The sequence below is a fragment of the Myotis nattereri genome, assembly GCF_964212035.1.
Source record: "Myotis nattereri genome assembly, chromosome: 3".
NCBI classification, from domain to species: Eukaryota; Metazoa; Chordata; class Mammalia; order Chiroptera; family Vespertilionidae; genus Myotis; species Myotis nattereri.
Window position 1 is genome coordinate 168,498,963 of NC_138077.1, and position 24,310 is coordinate 168,523,272.

General features: G+C 41.1%; 1 protein-coding gene across 6 annotated transcripts in view; it reads right to left on the reverse strand.

Moving 5' to 3' along the window:
- Positions 1–24,310, reverse strand: part of MIER1 (MIER1 transcriptional regulator) — a 59,901-nt gene that overhangs the window by 32,410 nt on the left and 3,181 nt on the right. For 2 of the 6 annotated variants that reach the window (XM_081087624.1, XM_081087625.1), the window contains exons 3-5: positions 23,137–23,213; positions 11,799–11,823; positions 3,262–3,407 (exon numbers count right to left, since the gene is read on the reverse strand). In XM_081087624.1, the coding sequence (XP_080943750.1) occupies positions 3,262–3,407; positions 11,799–11,823; positions 23,137–23,196 (231 nt within the window). In that variant the 5' untranslated portion in view covers positions 23,197–23,213. Of the gene's footprint in view, positions 1–3,261; positions 3,408–11,628; positions 11,666–11,798; positions 11,824–21,702; positions 21,910–23,136; positions 23,214–24,310 lie in introns of those variants that run through there. The other 4 variants (XM_081087623.1, XM_081087626.1, XM_081087627.1 and 1 more) reach the window with 4 other exon arrangements.

Sequence of the window (24,310 nt, forward strand, 5' to 3'; positions counted from 1 at the left end):
AGGAAAATTTAACCCATTCATGTGAACATATTACACACACACACACCCCTTAATAGAAAGAGTCAGTTTAAAAAGAGTATCATGAAATAAGACATTCTATATAATAAAAGCCTAATATGCAAAGTGTCCAACTATTTGACCAGTCACTATGACGCACACTGACCACCAGGGGGCAGATGCTCCGACTGGTAGGTTAGCTTGCTGCTAGGGTCTGGCCGATGGGGACTGGGCAAGATGGGCTGGAAAAATCCTGGAGTTCTCCCACGGTTCCTTCCTGGCCCCGATCAGGACTGGGCCAGACAGGCGGGACACAACGTGGACTAATCCATGCACTGGGCTGGTTTTGGCCTGATCCCTGAAGGCCAGGCTGATGGGCCTCTAGTGTTCTATATTTCTCCAGCAGTCTTGTAGTGTTATTCATAGGCAGAAATAAGTCTAGCCTACGTGTTAAATACATTGTTGTGGTAGAGAAGGGTACATCGAACTGGATGATATAAATCCAATGACGCAAATCACTTATATCATACAATTAACTCGCATCACACCCAGAATTCGTGTGCAAGAAACGACTAATAATTATAATTTTTAAAAGTTTTCTTACAGAAATAAGAAGAAAATGTTAACTTCTACTTGATATCATAAATGGATGTTCTAATTATAAGTCAGTCTGTGAATCTGTTTCTGAAAGTGAAATCCCTAATGGCCTGCTGTAGCCACAGCTTGAAAAATGTTAACTATGTCAGGCAAGGTATTCCCACCCTAGCTGATAGACCAGGTGGCATACTTAATGACATCTTGTATTGTGATTCTCAAAGTGCAGTAGCACAGTGTTTAAGTTGTTTAAGGATCTAGTCCATGCAGATATCTGGTCCATGTACGAGACAGAAATTTGGGAATTAGGAGTCAGGATTTGAGAAGTAAAACAGAACTTCAAAATCAAGAAAAAACTAGAGTAAGAGAAAGAGAAAGAGAAAGAGAAAGAGAAAGAAAATACTGTTTTTTTATACAACTAGAGGCCTGGTGCACAAAATTCGTGCACTCAGGGGGTGGGAAGGTCCCTCAGCCCAGCCTGTGCCCTCTCACAGTACGGGAGCCCTCGGGGGATGTCCGACTGCCACGGCGGCAGGGGAAGCTCCCACCACCGCCGCTGCACTCGCCAGCTGTGAGACTGGCTTCTGGCTGAGTGGCGCTCCCCCTGGGGGAGCGCACTGACCACCAGAGGGCAGCTCCTGCGTTGAGCATCTGCCCTCAGGTGGTCAGTGCGCGTCAGAGACTGGTTGTTCTGCCATTCAGTCGATTTGCATATTAGCCTTTTATTATACAGGACTAGAGGCCTGGTGCATGAAAATTCATGCACTGGAGGGGGGTGTCCCTCAGCCCAGCCTGCCCCCTCTCACAGTTCGGGAGCCCTCAGAGGCAGGAGGCGAGCCGGCAATCAGGGCAAGGCGACCCCCCCATCACACCTCTGGAGAGAAAATCAATTCAGAAAAAACTACACAAGTATAGAAAAAAAAATGGTAAGTAGGTTACTGTATAAGAGGAGAGGGTATCTATAATAACAAAAAGAAAGTTAGGGCTGGTATTTTAAACTATTTTCTCTAGTCTTACTTAGTTTCTAAAAAAATCTGTCATATCCTACTTTTGACTTGGTTTGAAAGTAGGTGTTGAACAGGGACTGACACAATGTTAGGGCTTAGGGAAAATACAACCAAATGCTCAAGATGGACTTAGGCAGGGAGAGATTTCGTTTGCCAGGAAGACTAAGCTAAGTTGGAATTCACTGCTGTAAATCACATGTAGTATAATTAGAACCTAAACTAAATGAATGGTTATGGTAAAGAAAAAACTCAAGAGATCTTGCAGAAAAAACCAACAGGTTTAACCATGGATTAAGAGTAATTGAGGGGTCCTAGTGACACTGAATCTCTGGTTCTAGACATTCCTTGGACTCAGATACTCATTCATATGACTTCTAAAAAATAAAAAAAAATAAAGTTCTAAAAAAGTTCTAATATACATCTAAAATGCATTCTTAAAGTTAGTTTTAGGTGGGTTCTATCATGTGTAAACAAAATAAACCTTGCTTATTCCATCAAGAAAATGCTTACTTAATATAAAACAAACTATAGTCCGGCTGGTATGGCTCAGTGGTTAAGCATCCACCCATGAACCACAATGTCTTGGTGTGATACCCAGCAGGAGGAAGCCGATCAACGATTCTCTCTCATCATTGATGTTTTTATCCTTCTTTTCCTCTCTCTTCCTCTCTCTGAATCAATTTAAAAATATATATATTTAAAAACAAACTATATAGTGATATTATGCTTCTGTTTAGACATTAACTTTTATCTTAACTTCTGTCACTCAATATCAATTTATTAAGCAACAGTCAGCAGCAATAAATTAGTAAGCAATAGTCATGACCCACTGTGGAATACAACATTTAGAGTTTGACAGTGGTATGAAAAGTTAACTTACTTGATCTAAGGCAGTGGTTCTCAACCTTCCTAATGCCGCGATCCTTTAATACAGTTCCTCATGTTGTGGTGACCCCCAATTTCATTGTTACAAACTGAACATAATTAAAGCATAGTGATTAATCACAAAAGCAATATGTAATTATATATGTTTTCCGAAGGTCTTAGCGGACCCCTGTGAAAGGGTTGTTCGACCCCCAAAGAGGCCGCGACCCACAGGTTGAGAATCGCTGATCGAAGGTATAAAGTGAAAATCTTGTAGCCAACATTGGGCTAAAACTACAAAAAACAAAATCAATTCTGCTGCAGCTCTTTTGAATTCAAATAAGTGTTCCTACTATGTGCTAACTGAAGTACTTAAAGATTTAGCAAGTATCATGTAAGAATCATTTATTGTTTTCTGGGTAACAAGGAAGATGATAACAACTCTTAAATTCTGGCTGCGAAGGTGGGTAAAAATAAAAGGTAGGGTAATTGGGAGAGGACAGAGGTGTGTAAGAAGAGATTTAGGATCCTTTTATAGTCCATTTTTGACCCGATACCTGTGATGTTTTATAAAAGTTAACTACCTGAATTCTATTTACATAATAAAGTTACTTCTTTAAAAAAAGGCCTTTCATTTCAAACTTTAAACATACCACCTATGATCACATAGAATTTTTCAGTCAACTCTATACATCCTTTTTCTCCCCAAACACAAGCAGAGAACCAAAATTTCAAGTGTTTCCTCTCTCCACAAAAAAAGTTATAAACACTTCATCCTCTAATTCTTATTGTTATTTACCCTTGCAAGATCCTCTATTTCAGAACTGAAGTTTGTTTCTCCTTCCATCATTTCTTCTTCTTCTAATGTTCGTTCATCATCAAAATCATGAACCAGCATGTCAGCTGATGGATCAAATTCATGGTCATCTGATGTTGCTGAACCTCCTGGTAAAGAATATTTTTTAAAGTTTGGTAAATCAAATTAAGTGTACCTCATTAATATTAATATAATGTATATGACATCTGAAGCTGATATAAATCAAATAACAGTACCAAAGAAAAGCTATGCACAGAAAATATTATTTATTGTTTTCTGAAATTCTTGCCATTACTCATATCTCCCCGCAAACCTCCTCTAAGGGATTATTTTTTGCCTTTCTCATCTCTATACACAGGTACAACTACAGAATAAGAATCACAATTCTTAATCATTTGATCAATATTTAATAGACTCAATGAGTATGAACCCTTATGGCCCCTGAGAGTATATATTCATGTGAAATATATAGTCATCTTAACATATAGTCTAATGAAAACAAAGTTGCACTCAAATATTACTCTTCTATTAGCACTTTCATGAAAATTTATTCCAGTATATAGATAATTGCCCTTAACTTATTTGGATGATTTTTATATGAAATAACTCAAAGATAAACTATAGAAGCAAAATGTACTAAAATTGCACACAAAACTCTTATGAAAGGCATTAAAAATAGCCTAGCTAGTAGGTAACTGATGTGTAAGCTAATCTATTTTTAGCCTGGTGGTTGGAGAACACTGCTGTACTCAATAGGTCAAGCCTTATAATACTGAATTGCAAATGCTAGGGCATACATATTCTGTAAACTATCCCATTTGGCTATTGTTTGGACTTAAGTTTGCAAAAGCATTGTTTACTAATGAACAAATGAGTTATTTAACATTAAAATAATCAATTTAAGTTTAAACTGTTAAAAGTTGTATTAACAGATGCACCTACTCCTCCTTAGTAAAACAAAGTGATACAGATGCTGATTTGTTTAAATACACACTATTAGGGATAAGGAAATACAGAAGGCTCCAGGTTCTTGCACCTCCCACACTTTTCAGAATAAGAAATATTTTTGGAGTGCTTACTATGTACCAAATACTATGCTCAAGCACTTCATATACATCATTTCATTTAAGAAGAACAAAAAGAAAAACCCGAGGCTCAGAGTTAAGTAGCTTGTTTAAACTCTTAGAGCCAGTACATGGCAAGGATGGAATTTGAATCCTGGGCCTGCTAATTCCAAAGCCTGTGCTTTTACTGCACTCCAAACCTCCCGTAAGGCACAGCCTCAGAAACAGTAGGTATCCTGCCTCAGAGAATACTTGAAAAGAGCCTCTGTTTACTATAATGAGTGAATAGCAAGCCAGGTTAGAAAGCAAAATACTTAGAAGTCATGGTACACTCTGAGGAACATAATAAAATACTGATATTAAACATAAAATAACTAGATATGTAATTGCTAAATCAGGTCTTATCCTACAGTACAGCACAAAAGAGTTAACAAATTATCAAAGTTTTACAATGATTTACAAAATAAAACATTTAGAAAAGCATATTATCATTTCTTTTGGAAAATTAAGAAAAACATGGCATAATTAGGGCATTTTAGTACTGGTTGAGGGACTTGCACAGTTTAAGAACCACTAATTTAGTTGTAGTTTTTGCGGTTTCAATCATTGTCCCTTCTTTCTGAGTTTTTAATGGAAAATGCTCCCAAAACTTTTCAGTTCACCTAGCAATCAATCTCCTAGGAGACTTAGTTAATAATTATGTATTCCTACAAATGATACTATACTTTCCTTCTCTCTTATATGCAGAAAGATAATTAAAAAACCCTCACACAAACTCTTTCGTATACTATTATACCAATCCTATCTAATAAAAGAGAAACATGGTAATTGGCATATGACCGCTACGCTTCCCATTGGCTAATCAGGGCAATATCCAAATTACTGCCAGCCAAGATGGCCGCCGGAAGCCAGGCAGTTTGAAACTAACATGAGGCCTGCTTGCTTGCTTCAGTGACGGAGGACTCCAACGTTCCCCGCCTGCCGCTGCAGGCCTCTGAGCTGCAACTCTAAGCAACTATGTAACAAATATAGAAGCTATACAAAACCCCAGAAACCTGCTTTAGTCCGCCGGGCTTCAGCCAGCAGGATTGCAACATTGTAAACAAAGGCCAGAAACCTACTTTCAGCAGCGGAGGCCTAAGAGCTGGAGCCAAACCTCAAAGCTAAAGCTGGCCCAGAATAAAAAAAGAAAAAAGAAAAAAAGGAGCGGTTGGGAGCTTCAGTCACCCCCAGCCTGAAAACAGCCCTCAGCCCCTCACCCAGACTGGCCAGGCACCCCAGTGGGGACCCCCACCCTGAAGGGTGTGTGACCAGCTGCAAACAGCCATCAGCCCCTCACCCAGGCTGGCCAGGCACCCCAGTGGGGACCCCCACTCTGATCCAGGACACCCTTCAGGGCAAACCAGCCAGCACCCAGCCGTGCACCAGGCCTCTAGTCTATATAGTAAAAGGGTAACATGCCTCCCAGCACCGGGACCAGCGGAGCCGAGAGGCCTCCCGGCACCGGAATCAGCGTGACGGGGGGGAGCGCCCAAACCCCCTGATCACCCTGGGGCTCTGTGTGTGACAGGGGGCGGGGCCACAACCTCCCTATCCACCCTGCTCTGTTTGTGACAGGGGAAGGCGCCCCAACCCCCTGATCAGCCCTGCTCTGTGCCTGATAGGGGGGAGCTCCCCAACCCCCTGATCGCCCTGCGGCTCTGTGTGTGACAGGGTGCGGCGCCCAAACCCAAACGCCCTGCAGCTCTGTGTGTGACAGGGGGCGGGGCCACAACCTCCCTATCCACCCTGCTCTGTTCGTGACAGGGGAAGGCGCCCCAACCCTCTGATCAGCCCTGCTCTGTGCCTGATAGGGGGGAGCTCCCCCACCCCCTGATTGCCCTGCGGCTGTGTGTGTGACAGGGTGCGGCGCCCCAACCCCCTGATCGGTCCTGCTCTTTGGGTGATAGAGGGCGGCGTCCCAACCCCCTGATGGGCCCTGCTCTGTGCGTAACAGGGTACAGAGCTCCAAGCCCCTGATGGGCCCTGCTCTGTGAGTGACAGGGAGCAGTGCCCCAACCCCCTAACGGGCCCTGCTCTGTGCGTGACGGGGCAGCACCACAACCCCGATTGGCCCTGCTCTGTGCGTGACAGGGGGTGGCGCCGCAACCTCCGCATCGACCCTGCCTTGAGTGTGACAGGGGACGGTTCCCCAACCCCCCAATTGGCCCTACCCTAAGCATGACTGAGGGTGGCATCACAACCTCCCGATCGCCCTGCTCTGTGCATGACAGGGGGCGGCGCCCCAATTCCCCAATCAGCCCTGCTCTGAGCCTGACCAGGGGCTGCACCTAGGGATTGGGCCTTCCCTCTGCTACCCGGGAGCAGGCCTAAGCCAGCAGATCGTTATCTCCCGAGGGGTCCCAGACTGCGAGAGGGCACAGGCTGGGCTGAGGGATACCCCTCCCCCCCAAGTGCACAAATTTTTGTGCACCGGGCCTCTAGTCCTATCTAATAAAAGAGAAACATGGTAATTAGCGTACTACCACTACCCTTCCCACTGGCTAATCAGCGAGATATGCAAATTAACTGCCAGCCAAGATGGCCGCCGGCAGCCAGGCAGCTTGAAACTAACAGGAGGCTTGCTTGCTTCAGTGACGGAGGACTGCAACGTTCCCGCCTGCCGCTGCCGGCCTCTGAGCTGCAACTCTAAGCTGCAACTCTAAGCAACTATGTTACAAATATAGAAGCTAAACAAAACCCCAGAAACCTGCTTTAGTCGCAGGGCTTCAGCCAGCAGGATCGCAACATTGTTTCAAATATAGAAGGTAAACAAAGGCCAGAAACCTGCTTTCAGCAGCGGAGGCCTAAGAGCTGGAGCCTCAGAGCTAAAGCTGGCCCAGAATAAAAAAAAAAAAAGAAAAAAAGGAGCGGTTGGGAGCTTCCGTCACCCGCCAGCCTGAAAACAGCCCTCAGCCCCTCACCCAGACTGGCCAGGCACCCCAGTGGGGACCCCCACCCTGAAGGGTGTGTGACCAGCTGCAAAAAGCCATCATCCCCTCATCCAGGCTGGCCAAGCACCCCAGTGGGGATCCCCACCCTGATCCAGGACACCCTTCAGGGCAAACCAGCTGGCCCCGACACGTGCACCAGGCCTCTATCCTATATAGTAAAAGGGTAATATGCCTCCCAGCACCGGGATCAGCGGAGCCGAGAGGCCTCCCGGCACCGTGATCAGTGTGACAGGGGGCAGCACCCAAAGCCCCTGATCGCCCTGCAGATCTGTGTGTGACAGGGGCTGGGGCCACAACCTCCCTATCCACCCTGCTCTGTTCATGACAGGGGAAGGCGCCCCAACCCCCTGATCAGCCCTGCTCTGTGCCTGATACGGGGGAGCTCCCCAACCCCCTGATTGCCCTGCGGCTCTGTGTGTGACAGGCTGCAGTGCCCCAACCCCCTGATCAGCCCTGCTCTGTGTTTGACAGGGTGCGGCGCCCCAACCCCGTGATGGGCCCTGTTCTGTGCGTGACTGGGGGGAGCGCCCCAACCCCGAGTGGCCCTGCTCTGTGCGTGACAAAGTACCGTTTCCCAACCCCCCTGATGGGCCATGTTCTGTGCGTGACAGGGGGCAGCGCCCCAACCCTGATTGGCCCTGCTCTGTGTGTGACAGGGGGTGGCGCCGCAACCTGCCCATCGACCCTGCCTTGAGTGTGACAGGGGGCGGTGCCCCAACCCCCCAATCGGCCCTACCCTGAGCGTGACTGAGGGTGGCATCACAACCTCCCAATCTGCCCTGCTCTGTGCATGACAGGGGGCGGCGCCCCAACTCCCCAATCAGCCCTGCTCTGAGCCCGACCAGGGGCTGCACCTAGGGATTGGGCCTGCCCTCTGCCACCCAAGAGCAGGCCTAAGCCAGCAGGTCGTTATCTCCCGAAGAGTCCCAGACTGCAAGAGGGCACAGGCCGGGCTGAGGGATCCCTCCCCTCCCCACCGAGTGCACAAATTTTTGTGCACCGGGCCTCTAGTCCTATATAATAAAAGCCTAATATGCTAAGTGTCCGGTTGGCCATTCAACCAATCAAAGCATAATACGCTAATGATATGCTAAGGCCACTCAACCACTTGTTATGACGTGCACTGACCACCAGGGGGCAGATGCTACCACTGATAGGTTAGCTTGCTGCTGGGGTCCAGCCAATTGGACTAAGTGAGATGGGCCGGACATGCCCTGGAGCCCTCCCACGGTCCCTCCCTGGCTGGCCAACCTCCTGCGTCCCTTCCCGGTCCCTCAGCCTGGCTTGTGCCCTTTCACAATCTGGGTTGAAGGATCCACTCCCTCCCCCGCCCCACCTGAATGCACGAATTTCATGCACCGGGCCTCTAGTCATAATATAATTCTTATTAGATGCAAATATTGTCAAAATAACAATGTTTAATTCCTGACTACTTACCTTCCTTTACCAACTTAAAAAAAAAAATCAAGCTTACATTAGTATCATATGATTTACCTGAAGCCCCTCACTTGTCATTATATTTAAGGCCAATTAAATTTAAAGTTTTGTCACTTCCCCCTCCCTACAAGAAATACCTTAGGTGAACCTTTTCTCTCTTCTCACTCTAATTCTTTTCCCTACATATACACTATAACTGTTTTTTATAAACTTCCAATTTTTTCTTGCCTTCATATGACTTCTTTTTACCTTGTCCTTTGGGACCAAATAATCACCCTACTCCTTTTTGTTAATTACTAAGGCCCATTGTTAGGCTGTCTCCTAGGGGGAAAAAAAGGTCTTAAAAATAAATTATTACGGGTAGGGAGTCTGACGCACTGTGAAAATAAATATTATGTTTTAGAATTAAGCCAATATCAGCACTTTTTGTATCCTGTTGCAAAATTACTAAAAGGTATCCTACATTATTTCAACCATTAAAGAGATAAATTCTGCTTATAATATGCCACTAGAGGCCAGTGCACAAATATTCATGCACTCAGTGATGGTGGGGTGGGGGGCAGTCCCTCAACCTAGCCTGTGCCCTCTAATAGTCCGGGAGCCCTCAGGAATGTCCGACTGAGCCGCAGTCTGGCCTCCCTCTGCAGGAGGCGACTGGCGGGGCCAATCAGGGGATGGCACAGGCAGCGAGTGGCCCTGCCAGTGGCTTCTGCGGGAGGCAACTAGGCGATCAGGGGACGGCACAGGCCAGCGAGCAGCCGGACCTGCCCCCCAACCCCCCATTGCCCCTCTGCTGCTGCTGGTCACCTCCCCCCCCCCCCCCATTGCTGTCCCCTCCCTCTGCCCGCTGGCACAAGCCTTGGCTGGCCTGGCGCCATCTGCTCACAGGTTCCACCCCGTCAACTGGTCATTCCATCTTTTGGTCGATTTGCCTATTACTCTTTTATTATATAGGATGTGCACTCATTACATTATTTTATTTCCTCCCCTCCCTAAATCCCTATCTCTAATGGCTACTAGTTTTATAGGTTAAACCTTGTCTTATACCTCCACATTGGTTTATACTGGTGGCGTCTATAGACAAACCACCTAACCTGGGCCATATGACCGTTATTACTATAATAAATTCCAAAGTGCAGATGTTACAAAGGACACAGCCTTTTACCAGTGGACCAAATAATTTTTTTACATGAAGCCTCTATTCCTAATTTCTTCCAACTTACATAATTAGTATTACTTACAAAAACAATAAATATTCTCTTGGGCAGAAGCCTGATATTAGAAACACTATCTATCTTAAAAGATCTTCTTAGTCTAAAACCAATTTAAAAACAAAAAACACTAAAGATTCAATCTGTTTGTATAAGCATTCAGCAGGCAGTAAGGGGCATCAAAGACATTTATATTTTCCAAGCATTACTATTCTTCCAATGCAGCCTAGACTGATTCAAATGCAATGGAAATTCAAGTCATTCATTAATATCATTTTTGGAGAAATTATTTTTAGACCTATGTATTACCTGATGAATGTCTCAAAATTTCATGGAAAAATATATAAAACTCAGTTTATTTGCAATATCACATTAACAAAAACCAACTAGAACCTATTTTTTTTTTTCAATGAAAATGATTCTGTTTGCAAGAAAAAGAAATTAGGAAAAATTCTATGTCCTATAAAGGATATGATAATCTAGTATTTATCTGAGGTCAGACTACTTCCAACCTTAACTATCCAGAACATATTTATAAACCATGAAGTTGAAATAAATATGATAAAATCAACTGTCAATTTAACGCACACTTGTCTTTTAGAAGGAATCTGGAGGTATTCTAGTCCAACCACCCTACTTGATGCCTTATACTACATGGAGTACAATGATATGTGTTCATGAAAAGAACCTTGATCCATTTAAAAAAAAAAAAAGAAGAAGCTTACTATGATGTTAAGCATTTTTACAAATTTACTTTCTAAAATTTAACACAGAGAGTAGTGACTGCTTCAATAATCTGAAAATTTTAGTAATACATCATAACTAAATATTCAACATGAGATGTTTTCAAATGAAGTATTACAATGCCTTAGAGTGCTCCCTTTCTCTCTCTTCTTTAGCTACATTACGCTGTCCCTTAATCCAAGTACTTCATTGCAGAAGGCAGTACTCTTGGTAAAGTCCCTGGACACTAGTCAGAAAAACTGGTTGGTACCAAACTCTTTGCTGACTGCTATTCAGTTCCAACCAATTGTTGCCACACAGAAATGCTGTACCCAATGGAACTGGAACCTCTACCTGATCAAGAGAAGCCTAAATATAGATTTTTATATAAAATATTCAAATTTTTAAAGATCACTACACTGGCAGAATAAAAACACATTTATTTGTGGCCAGATTTAGTCCAAAGATCATAACATCTAAGTTAGGAAAAAAATGAATCTGTATTGTATTTAAAGAATACAAAAACCCAAAGATATGTGTTCAGAAGATAAAAACTGTTCCTATTCAAATATAAAAAAACTTCCTTAATTTACAACATTAAATATTCATTTGTTGAATGTTTTTCTTATTTTATTTCTCCTTCCTTCACTAAATGTTTTCACAATTTTTCTCTCAAAATACTTTTAATTTCCTATACAAGCTAATATTTCTAAGTTGTTAGTAATTCCTTTTTTAAAAGTACACATAACTCCTTTTTTAAAAGTACACATAATATATATTTATACTTCAAGTCAAATAGCAATTAAAAACTATTAAGAAATATATGTGGAAATTCATGAGAGAGTGAGAGAGGGGGCGGGGGGGAGGGGGGAGGAAGAGAACCCATTAACAGTCACGAGTTTGAACTCACAGCAGCCTCACCTGTACTTTCATGGGCAGTCAAATATTTCATCCATTTCTTTTTCCCCAAAGAAAAGAAGCATTCAGAAGAAAAGCAAGTCAGATGATAGTCTAACTCCTCTAGCCTTTATGCAACGAATAGGATAAATATTAGTCAAATAGAGATTATAAAAAGTATAGAAAATACTTACCTGGACTTGAAGACTCAACAGATGGCTAAGGGGGGGAGGGGAGGGAGGAAAAAAGAAGAAAAATTAGCATTTTTGTGTAGTAATCCTTACCAATGTTACAACAGGAATTATTCAACAACTATAACTAGTTACACACCAAAAACTATCACAATTGTTAATGTCTGAGTTGTCTAGGACAAAATAAAACTTCCTGTATAATCCTTTCTGACATTATATTTATTTAAACACACAGGAAAATTGGAAAACATTCCTGAATCTAGAAACAGACAGTAATTTGGAATTGATTCAAATTTTAAAGGCAAATATGGGTGTCATAACATATGTAATTTAAAAGATATGATTTAGATTTTGAAATTTTCTGAAATATTCCCTCCTATCAATACAGGAAAACCATGCACAAGGTTTGCTACCAAGCTGATCTCTGGCTTAACATGTGCGTGAGCCTATACCTGCGTGGCTCAGTTGGTTGGATGTTATCCATTGCACCAAAAGATTGCCAGCTGAGTCTCCATCAAAGCACATGACTGGTTGTAGGCTCTATCCCCGGTAAGAGGCATGCAGGAGGCAGCCGATCGATGTTCTCTCTTTTCCTCTCTCTCTCTAAATATATATATGTGTGTGTGTGTGTGTATTAATATATTTTATTGATTTTTTATAGAGAGGAAGGGAGAGGGATAGAGTTAGAAACATCGATGAGAGAGAAACACTGATCAGCTGCCTCCTGCACACCCCCTACTGGGGATGTGCCTGCAACCAAGGTACATGCCCTTGACCGGAATCGAACCTGGGACTCTTCAGTCCGCAGGCCGATGCTCTATCCACTGAGCCAAACCAGTTAGGGATAAAAATATATATTTTTAAATGTGTGTGAGAATGGAGGTGGAAACAATTTAAGACATTTTAACTAAAAATTATATTGCAAGCAAGCAGAAGGAAAAATTAAAATGTTACTTAAGCACCAAACAGTACATTAGGTTAACTTCACTAACAAACAACATACTTATAAATTATCACAAAATAAGCAGCCTTTCATGCTCTAGAGAAGTTAGGTTATCTGATAGGAGACCACAAATACTCCAAATTATAATGCTCCTTCTACTGTAACATTTCACCTCTCATAAGTTTAACAACATACATCTGGAAAACTTAAAGATAAAACTGTTAGCAATTTGTTTTATTAATATCATCACATGAGTTTGTGGCTATTTTATCTTAATTAAATTATAATCAAGTCATTTACAAACAAACTCCTATAAGATAAATTCAATAAGAAACTCAAAAGATGCTTCAAATGACCAACTTCATGACTAAAACTTTGTCCATTCATTCAGAGCTATCTATTTTATGCCCAACAGAAATAAGAGATACAGGAAGGCCAAAAGCACTAGAAAGAGCTAGGGGATATTCTAGTATTTTCCTTCTTTCTCCTAAGTAATGGTGCAGAGGGGCAAGAACAAAATAGAAATGAGGAATGTGCGCAATACTTCAAAAGCTAGGTATTTAAGACAAATTTTTATAAGGTGTTAAAACTCCATTTTGAAAACTGTCCACATTATGCTACTGTAGTAAGTATATACATACTCCAAATTCCACATGATGACTTAATTCTCTTAAGGCACACTTTTTCAAGGATCCTATCTTCTTCTTTTAATTCTTAAAAGAGAATGATTCTTGCCTCTAGCACTGTTTTATTCTAACAAAAGACTGATAAAAAAAGACTAGTAATGTATATTTTCAAGTTATTCTGCCACAACAATCAAACAAGTGCTACTTTTAAAAAATATTTTTTAATTCATTTCAGAAAGAGGTAGGGGGAGGGAGAGATAGAAACATCAAGGATGAGAGAGAATCATCAATCAGCTGCCTCTTGCATGCCCCCTACAGGGGAATCAATCAAGCCTGCAACCCCAGCATGTACCCTGACTGGAATTGAACCTGTGACTTCCTGGTTCATGGGTCAATGCTCAACCAATGAGGCACACCAGCTGGGCACAACTGCCACTTTTTCATTCAGTTCCTCAATGGGAAGCTGAAGAGTAGGGTGAGACAACACAATAATCTATAATAATAAAAGCATAATATGCTAACTAGACCAGACATCCTTCTGGACAACCTTTCGGATGAAGCTGGGGCTGCGAGGGCTGAGGCAGCTGCCACAGCTGCAAGGGCCAAGCCCCTTGCACAAATTTTGTGCATTGGGCCTCTAGTGTAACCAAAGGGTTTCTCGTTTGCTTAACATCTTTCAGGCAAAGCTACACATTTCTGGCTGAAAATGAATTTAACCACCATACAAATTATTGCACAGCATATCAATATTTTCAAAAATTAATTGGTTTATTTCATGTAATTATACTTTATTTCCCAAGTTTAAGCACAACCTCTGTCCAAGACTACAATGTTCATGACTATCTTCATCTGGTCTCAGATACACTATCCACATAATAGCCTTACAATGCTGTTTTTCCTTTTTAGTAAACTTTTGAAACAAGTTGCATGGCATAAAGAAGAAAAACCAGTATTTCTTTCAAATTAGGAGCTTAAAAGAAATGGTCCTTTGAGCATTCAGTCGTTTTTGAACGCTCCAATAATTATTCCATCTAACTGTTTGATAAGAAAGGCTTTCTGATTAAAAATAAGTTATTCGCCCTAGTTGGTTTGGCTCAGTGGACACAGTGTCGGCCCACCAACTGAAAGGTCACAGGTTTGATTCTGGTCAAGGGCTTATACCTTAGTTGCAGGCTCTATTCTCTTGCGGGAGGCAACCAATCAATGTGTCTCTCTCACATCAATGTTTCTGTCTCTCCCGCTCCACTCTCTCTAAAAATCAATGGAAAACTATCCTTAGGTAAGGATTAATAATAAAATAAAAATACCAAATATCTTAAGGACTGGTAGCATTTGTGAATATAGCTGGCATAAAATACAATACACAGTGTTGAAAGATATCATTAATGATATTATATCAGAAATACTGGAATGTTTCAAAAACCATGATTTGACTGATGGTATATCTAGATTAAGATAGGGGGAGGGAAAGTAGGGATGGTTGCCTATACATACATATTTTATTCTTCTATATTCAAAATAAAATTCCATTGTATTGGTTTGAGGAGGGTGGGAATAACATTAATTTCTTTAAAGTAATTATATCCAATTAAATAAAAGATGATCATTAACCAATATCACCCCAATGAATTTAATTTAAAATGAAATAAACTATGACTGATTAAACAAACAAAAAGAGGAGCTTCTGAAATACTAGCATTTGAAAACAGTTTATACTGTAAACATTACTTCTGCCCAACCTACAAAAAAAATTATTATGTTTCAAAATATGAGTTTAATATTATAATACAGGGTATTTCAGTATGGAATGCGGGCATTTGTTTATTTACCTATTTAAAACAGCAAAACTAGGTTACATTTATATAGTACTACATTTTTTCAAATGCATAGTTACATGATCATAACCATAAACCTGGCAATAATACCTTCCCCACCTACCTCATTTTATGTATCAGCAAACCCAGGGAGATAAAGTGACTTGATTAAGGTTCCATGGTAAGTGAAAAAGGTGGAACTAGAGCCTAGAGTCTGATTCCTTGTATACCTCCCAGGGAAACAACTACGTAAAAAAAATTTCTCATTTCCTTTTTTTCCTTACCCTTATTTTCTTTTTCTTTTTAAAATGGTTTTCATCTGTTCAAAAAAGGTTTAAATTTGACTGCAAGTCTTTCATTTGTCATGTGACTATTATCTATGTCTCCTTAGGAACTGGTATCTCTAACAATATCCTCCAGGAAAACTGCAGTAATGATCACACTAAACTGGACATGGGGAAAATAAAACTAAACCTATGTAGGTACTCACTTGTAACAATATCTATTTTTAGAAAAAGTTCAAACTATAAAATGTAAAAAGTCAGGATTTTACCTTGGGGATTAAAATGTCTTAAGTGCACTCATACACTATTGGTAAAAATATGAGTTAGTTTACCTGCTCTGGAGATCGTTTTGCCAAAATGAACTTACCCTACTGATATGCCTAATAAAGAACAACAAGATGTATAATGTTCATCACCACAAAGTTGTTCACAGCAAAAAGTTGGGGAGAAATTTAAAAGTTCACCATTTAATTAGCTAGAAATGGAAATACAGTTCTTCCAAGCAATGAACACTATTCGTCCATTAAAAAAATGAGTGGCACAGACCTGGTCGTATTGAGAAAGAAAAAATACATACATACATACATACATACATACAGAGAGAGAGAGAGAGAGAGAGAGAGAGAGAGAGAGGGGGGGGGGTGTAGAGGGGGTAAATTGGGCTAGAATATACATAAAAATCTTTTCCTCCCAAAAGGATGCACAAGATTCTGTTAACAAGTTATCACAAGGGAATGGGTTGGGGAGAGAAGGTTTTTTCATTTTATACATCATTTGCTAACTACTTACAAACATTACTCCTTGTTTCTTAAAAAGAAAATCAATGGAGATTGTCTCCTGAAATTATGAGATTTTCATTTTCTTACTTTACCCTTTGTTTAAAAGACCTAGTACTCACCATTTTTTTCTTTAACAAGTATACTAATATAATTCTGAAAAATAACCTAGTTTTCTTTTAGGTACATACATAATTGTTTGAGATAGAAAATATTAACACCAGACAGACAGGCACATACACATTATGAGTAGGCTAAATTAATTTAAAAAATGAACTCTATTAACTTTTATAGCAATTTTCATACTTTGACCCATACAGTATACAATTTAGCCAATCAAATTGTTAAGAGTTGTAATAAATATTCAATGCCTCAGATGTGTTCAAATGTTTTTATATTTTTTTAGAACACAGTGAGAAATATCCCATCCACTAGAAAACTATAAATTGGAAGAGTAAAAAATCAATTAAGTAGAATATTGCCATTATTTAAAAATAAAAAATATAAGGTAGTAAAAACATGAAAGAATCTTTAGATTCTTCAATTCCAAGCAATCAAAATCCATTTTCAATGAGTATAACTATCTGAATTAAATTTTCCCCTCAAACCAATTCCACCGCCATTTCTTTAAGTGTTATTGTCACCTACTTGGTAATGCAGATACTAAATTTCCCAAGTTTAAACACAACCTCTGTCCAAGACTACAATGTCCATGACTATCTTCATGTAGTCTCAGAGATTCTCTCACAGGTGAGGATGAGAACAGAAGCCAGGAAGGAGCTAAGGACCCAACTCCGTAGTGGGAAAGGCAGCAGGGACTATACCAAGGCAAGGGCTCACCACAACCTCTTCCTCCACACAAAATTAATCACTTAACTTTGCTGTTACCCTGAGGAATTCTAGAGCATAAAAAGATTAAGTCTTGGAGTGAAAATTAGAAAATTTACTATAGTAGTAATAATTTAAAGGATGAATTGCTATATTAAGCATAAGGAATTCACAAGTCTAGGTTCCAGTATTAATTGTGCCACAGACTAACTGTAGGACCTAGGACAAATTACATAAACTCTTTGCTTAGTTTCATTTTCTCGAAGATTTAAATTTCTTCTAGTTTAGTTCAAATTCCTTTGAGATCAAAGTTTTTTACTTTTATTATGATTTCTCAGAAGACAAACTACTAAGGAATGCTTAGCTAAATGGATGGGATATGTTTAACAGACTCTTCTAAATTTATTTTTAATCTATGACTATTGGGAAAAGAGGATCTCAATTTGCAAAAAGCTTTCTGGGGGTGCTATTAGTTCACATCTACGTACTAGTAAGCAAAATTTTAAGTCATTCTTCTAAGCCACATAAATATTCAATGCCTCAGATGTGTTCAAATGTTTTTATATTTTTTTAGAACACAGTGAGAAATATCCCATCCACTAGAAAACTATAAATTGGAAGAGTAAAAAATCAATTAAGTAGAATATTGCCATTATTTAAAAATAAAAAATATAAGGTAGTAAAAACATGAAAGAATCTTTAGATTCTTCAATTCAACAGAATGGGTCCCAAGCCAAGAATGTTACTTGAACAGTTTAATCATTGCAATGAATTTTGAAACCATTTGCTAATCTTTTTATTTTTTTAAAAAATATATTTTATTGACTTTTTACAGGGAGGAAGGGAGAGAGAGAGCTAGAAACATCGATGAGAGAGAAACATCGATCAGCTGCCTCCTGCACATCTCCCACTGGGGATGTGCCCGCAACCCAGGCACATGCCCTTGACCGGAATCAAACCCGGCAGTCCGCAGGCCGACGCTCCATCCACTGAGACAAACGGGCCTCGGCTGCTAATCCTTTGAAACGTACAAGGGACTCAATCTGAGCTTCAAAAGCAAGAAATTTCTATGTAGCTAATTACTTTTCATAAAGACATGTAAAGTTTCAATGGCAATGTGTTATTTCCAAATTATTTGGGAAACTGATTAGTCTCGCAAGAATTCTCTAAGACGAATTCACTTCTACTAGTATATATTCCCCACCAACCTTTCCTACCTCATCAAGCACTTTACCTATTACTTCTTCTGAATTAAGCTTTTAAGTAGCTTAATTTTAAGTAATTTTAAGTAATCTCATGCATTGGTGTTCTTGATTACGTTTGATAAATCCTTACTAGCTCTAAAGTATAAATACTAAAAAAAAAAAAAAAATCATTACCAGTATAGAAATTTAAGACTTAAATTCATTATAGTGAAACAAGTTTTGTCTAGAGTAGAAATTAATACTATCAAGAATAACAAGATGATCACATTTCCTTAGAAAACAAAATCCAAATATACTTAAAAAAATGCTAAGGAGTATGTTTTTGAAAGAAATGAATGAATAGATGTGATAGTGAATAAACAGATTATGTACCATTTTTTGAAATATCAGAATACTTAAGACTAACACAGAAAAGCAAGCCCATTAAATTTTCTTTTCTTTATTTATATAACAGCAATATGGACTAGGTGAAATGACAGGACTTGTGTTATACTGTGGCTTTTTTTTTTCCTTGAGAAAAAGTCCCTTATGTGTTTACAAACACTGAAATAAAAGACAAATTGTTCCTTCCCAAAGGTCCCTACACCACGTTCCTTATAAAACCCAAAGGATCAACTAGCCGTCTTTTAGAAGATGGATAAATAACTTTAAGGGATAACAAAGAATGAGAAATATTACCAAAAAGTATTTTTAAAAAGGAGCATATGTATTTCTTTGAAGCATATTAAATGTTATTAGTGTTACCACAATTTGAAGAATCATTAGTTACTTCCTATTATGGATTGAGATGACCAGACCAAGTATGAAAAATTGGTATATTCTATTTACATCTAAAGTAATTTGTAAAAAAAAATAAAGTAATTTGTATTCAAGAATTAAATACTTTGGGGGGGGGGGGAGGGAAGGGACAAGGCCAGGGTTATTCTTCTATGTAGGAAATAACAACAAAAAACCCCACAGAAGCATAATACCTATATTTTCTCTGGAGACATGCTTCTTCAATAACCTGTTTTCCCCTCAGATTTATCGAATAAATGCATATTATTGCTTTGCACTTACTGTTCTTTCGCCAGTTAGCTTCAATCCTTAGGTCTACTTAATCAAAGGTATAATAGCCAGCATTTGAATTATTTACCACATGTATCATAAAGAATGAATCTCCAGAAAGCACACACAAAATCAAGTAAAAAACAAGCATTTCTCCATCAAAATTTTTTAAATAACCAGTCTCTAAAGTCATCCTTATTAACATGTTGAAATCAGAAAATTATAATTTTTTCCCACCTCTACACCTGTTTTAGATTTTTTGTAGGACACAGTGAAGTTTACTTCACTCTTCTTCCAAATTCACTGTAAAGAAAATCACCTCCAAGTAATTGAAGAATATAAAAGAGGATTTTTTTAAAGATACCAGGTCACTAAATAAATGTGCTGAAAACAAAATTCAGGGTTTTTCTTCTTGAAATTGGACCACACAAGTGTTCCTACAGAATGAGAGTTCCAGTGTCCAAATGATGCAATTTTTAAGAAAATGAAAAGAATACACTTGAAAATATTAGAAAATTATTAGTAATTCAAAATGCATTTCTTTTCCTCTTATATTACTGCAAACATCTTTAATTTCTAAAATGAGAAATAAAATGTTAATATACTTCATTTACATATGAAGTTTTCAGTATGCTGGGCAGTTATAATTTCTGGGTGAGGTGTTTTAAAGTTAAATTTCACCATATTTTCATATACTAAGCTACTTTCCTTCAATAATATCCTGCTTTAAAATATGACAACAGACCTTAAAGCTCAAACCACTGTGAGCAGTACCACTAGGGAAGAACCCACAACACCTATGACAGACAGCAAGCACACTGCTGCTTACCCAGTGGATAGTCACTGAAAGGGTGATCTGCTAAAGGCTATTTGATAAGACATACGTAAAGCCGGCTGCCTACAGCCCCTCCCCCCTTACATATGAAGGAAAAACAAACACACACTTAAGACTCACCAGGGCTGAAATTCTTTCAGCTAAGCGGAATAAATCCAGTCACATTTAAGTAAAATACAAAGTACTATGTTTTCTCCAATTCATGGGAAATTAAAATGCAATTCTTTAACCACAAAGAGCAAAGACATGGAAACAATCTAAGACTCAATCTAGTTTCGAAACAGAAATATTAAATGTTTTAAAAAGAATATCGGCAGCAAACACTCCTGCTACCGCACAAATATAAAGCCCGTTTCCCTAAGGCGAGCGGGAGCAGCACCCCAAGAGCCGCTCCGGGCGACAGTTCACCTTTATGTCCCCCCACCTCAACAGGTACGTGGAAAGGCCTCCAAGTATTTCCATAACGTAACCATGTTTCTGTCGCCCAAGGTTTAAAAAGGGGGCCTGGTTTTGATGAAAACACTCACCATTGATTTCATTTAGCAAGTCAGACAGACAAAAACTGGGGGCCGGGGGTAGAAAGAATGACCTACTTCCTGAATCTGTTTCTGGGTGCCTCTGCGACCGTGTAAACGGCAATTCCCCCAAGAGAAATGAATGCCCCACTGATCACGGCGAGTGGCTCTACGCAAACGAAAATCTAAATATATCCCCCCTTGAACTGAAAGGTACCTAACGAAATTCTTCCGAGGGTAAGAAAAAAAGTTTTTCTTTAAAAAAACCGAACGTTTATGGTTTAAATCGGAAGCAAAAATTTAAATCCCCAGGTCCTATACTAAATTCAAACTACCAGACCCGGTTTGGGACGAGCGGGCGGCGGGGGAGGAGGAGGCTGGGGGGGAGGGGGCTGCCGGGAAAGTGAAACCGGGGGCGGCAGACAGCAACTCCGCGGACACGGAGGGAGGAAGGGAGGTGCTTTCTGCCCGGGGGCCCGGGGATGAAGTTTGGAGAAACGGGGGCACTCGCAGCCTAGACGGCTGGATGCGAAAGGCCAGGCTCATGCCTCCCAGCTCATTCGATCCGCGACAGGGAAACTGCAGTTCACCAAAGGCCCCCACGCCGACGGGATGTCAGCGGCGGGCGGGCGGGGGGACGCGGGCGGCGCAACAGCATCTCGGCCCGGGAGGGAAGAAACTTCGCAAGAGGAAGAGCAGCGCCTCCTGGCCCCGGCGCCGGCCGGCCGAGCTGCCCCCGCCCCCGCCCCCGCCGGCGGGCGCCCACCCCCGGCCCTCCGCGCACGCAGCACGACGCGGCCCTCGACCCTCCAAACTGCCCCCGAAGTCCCGCTGCGCTCGGCCCGCCGGCCCCGCACCCATCCCAACTAAGTTCCCGGAGCCGCTCCCGCCCGGAGCGCGGCCCGCTCCGGACAACAGGTGGGCAGCGGCGCCGGCAGGGCCGGGCCTCTCCTGGCCAGGCCCACTCCACTCCTCCCCGGCCGGGGCCCCGGGGCGCCCGGCTCCGGGACGGGGAGGGGAGCTCGCTCCCTTACCTCCGCCATATTTGCCGTCCTGACGGGTCACATCTCCGCGGTGGCCGCGGCTGGGTCACGGCCAGAACCCGGATGTGAGACTCGGCAACGGGACTCCCGCCGCCGCCGCCGCCGCCGCCTCCCCGCTCCCGCCGCCACGGCCTCTGCCGGGAACGCGCAGGAGCCGCCCGAGCGCGCCCACCACACCCCACTCCGCCCCCTCGCGGCGACCCGGCGGAGCTGGGCTGGAGGGAAAGGCCGGCGCGAGCGAGCGCGGGCGCAGGGACCAGGGCGCGGGCCCGCGCCGCCCCCCCCCCCCGAGGGCGGAGCCAAGGTGGGTGTGGAGGGAGGCGGGCACCCCGCGAGGGCGCCGCCCGGCCCGGCCCGGCCCGCCGGCGACTCCAGCCGGGAGGAGACTAGCAACTACCGAAATCAGGACGGGTGCAAAGCGCGCCTGGCATCCACGCCGCAGGGGGAAGGTCCGTTATATTTTACACGCAGCCCTGTTTCTGAAGTGCATTCGCTGGAAAACGGGTGTTGCTGTGATGCGACAGCCGCAAGGAGTGCGCTTTAACGCAGTTATCCCTTGACAAATAGATTCCTCTCTCGGTTGATTCGCAATGGGCAACGTAAAATTCAGCATCTTGTAATTTTAGCGGTATGGGCAGAGATTAAGAGAAGGGACCGGGTGAGTCTGCCATCTTCCTATCTCATTTGCTTTGCACATACCTGCTGCGATGCCTGTAACACTGTAAGTGTGCAACCATTGAATTTTGCACTAGAGAAAAAAATTTTAAACATGAAATATTGAAAAGCTGCTCTTTGATGGACATAATCCCTGACTGAACTGCATGGAGGGAGAACTTGCTTATTTGCAATGCCCAAAACGCCTGCAATTTAAAAAGTTTATTATGATGTACTGTCCTAGAACTAACTGCCCTGGGCCTTAATGCCAACTCTGATGGCCAGAGCCAAAAGATTGCAAAATACAAACATGTTTCACCTCCATTATTTAGGCACATATTAGCTAATGCAAAGGTGACATTAAAAAGTACATTAACATATTTTACTAAGCCAGGAGTTTAACAGTCTTATTTCAAAAGACAGTTACCCCCCCCCCCCCGCAAATGTACAAGGGTTCCTTTCAATGCAATTTTTTAAATGGCTACCAAAATCAACCAGTTAAATATGAAAACAACTCATTCCCTCCAAATAATGTAATGCCAGTGCTACAATATATTGCAAAAAGTTGCACATAGAAAAATTTAATACTTAACTTACAATGCAATATGAGGGGGGCTGTTTTCTTAAGGTATTTGTATTCCCTTAAAATTCTAGACTCTGTAAGCAGTTTCCTATTTCTAAAGAGCCAACATTAACTTGAAATTCTTATGTCCAATAATAATTTGTGCATTTACAGGTATATGAAGTAGCTGCTAAGTGAAAGGACATTACCTGGTAATTTGACAGGAAAAGAGTCCATAGACAGTCTGTAAACCAATTAAACATAAACATCTGATGCACATTTTCTACTGAAAGAAAAGCAAGGGAAAGAAGAGAAAGGAAAACTTTAAGGTTCCCAAATCTACAAACAATTTTTACCATTAACTGTATTGTACAGTATTTTCATTGTATTTTTTAGAATACTTATATAAAAGTGTTTTTCAGGATTCCTTGGGGGAGGGAATATGTTAGCATAGATATATAGTTTCTAAGTTACCTACCCTGTTGAATGACCTTAATCCTAGGACTCAAAATAAAAATGGCTTTTTAAAGTCAGTTCATAGTCACATCATTTTCACTTTGAGATGTTTGATGGCAACAGCTAAAGGCAAAGAACAGTGGATATGCATAGACTTTAGGTGGGTAAAGACAAAAAATAATGAGGGGCCTTGAGGTAGAAACTCAGGCTTTATAATACCATGGTGATAAAGGAGGATTTTCCATTTAAATGTGAAAGCTAATATATGAAATTTATGTAGCTGGTTACCAAAAGAATTTTAAAGCATTGTCAAAAATGCAAGGTACAGGAATAATTTGCGTGCGTAAGGCCCATTTAATCTCTGATTCTTCAGTTAAACCTCAACAAAATCCCAACTGATAAAAAGCCAGGGATCACAGCCTCTTAAGCTACTTAATGAATTCTGAAGTTGTCAAGAAAATCAAGGTCTGAGAAATACTTGAATGGGTATCTATCTACTGACAAGTGACCTTTACGTTTATTAATACTATGTATTACTTTTACTAATTTTAAGTGGCATTATGGTATAGAGGAAAAACATTCCCTCTACATTTTTCTTCTTCCCGTCTTTATAAAGGTGGGTTCAATGTTTTGGTTTTTTTAGGTTCAGAGATTCCAAAAGTAAAGAGAAACAGCTCCAGTATTTTAAGTCATCAGTAACATGTGACTACTATATTCAATACAATCTACTTCCATTTTATTCTAGTGATATATCTTTACAAATTTTAGGAGCCACCTTAAGGAAGGTCTTTTTCAAAACTCTTCCTACCTCTTCAATATCAAATATGTAAAAATGAAGTATTCATTAGCCATAGAATCTTAGTGTTGGATGGGACCGAGAAGGTCCTTTGGTATATTTCTCCCCTATCTAGGTAGGAATCCCTTACT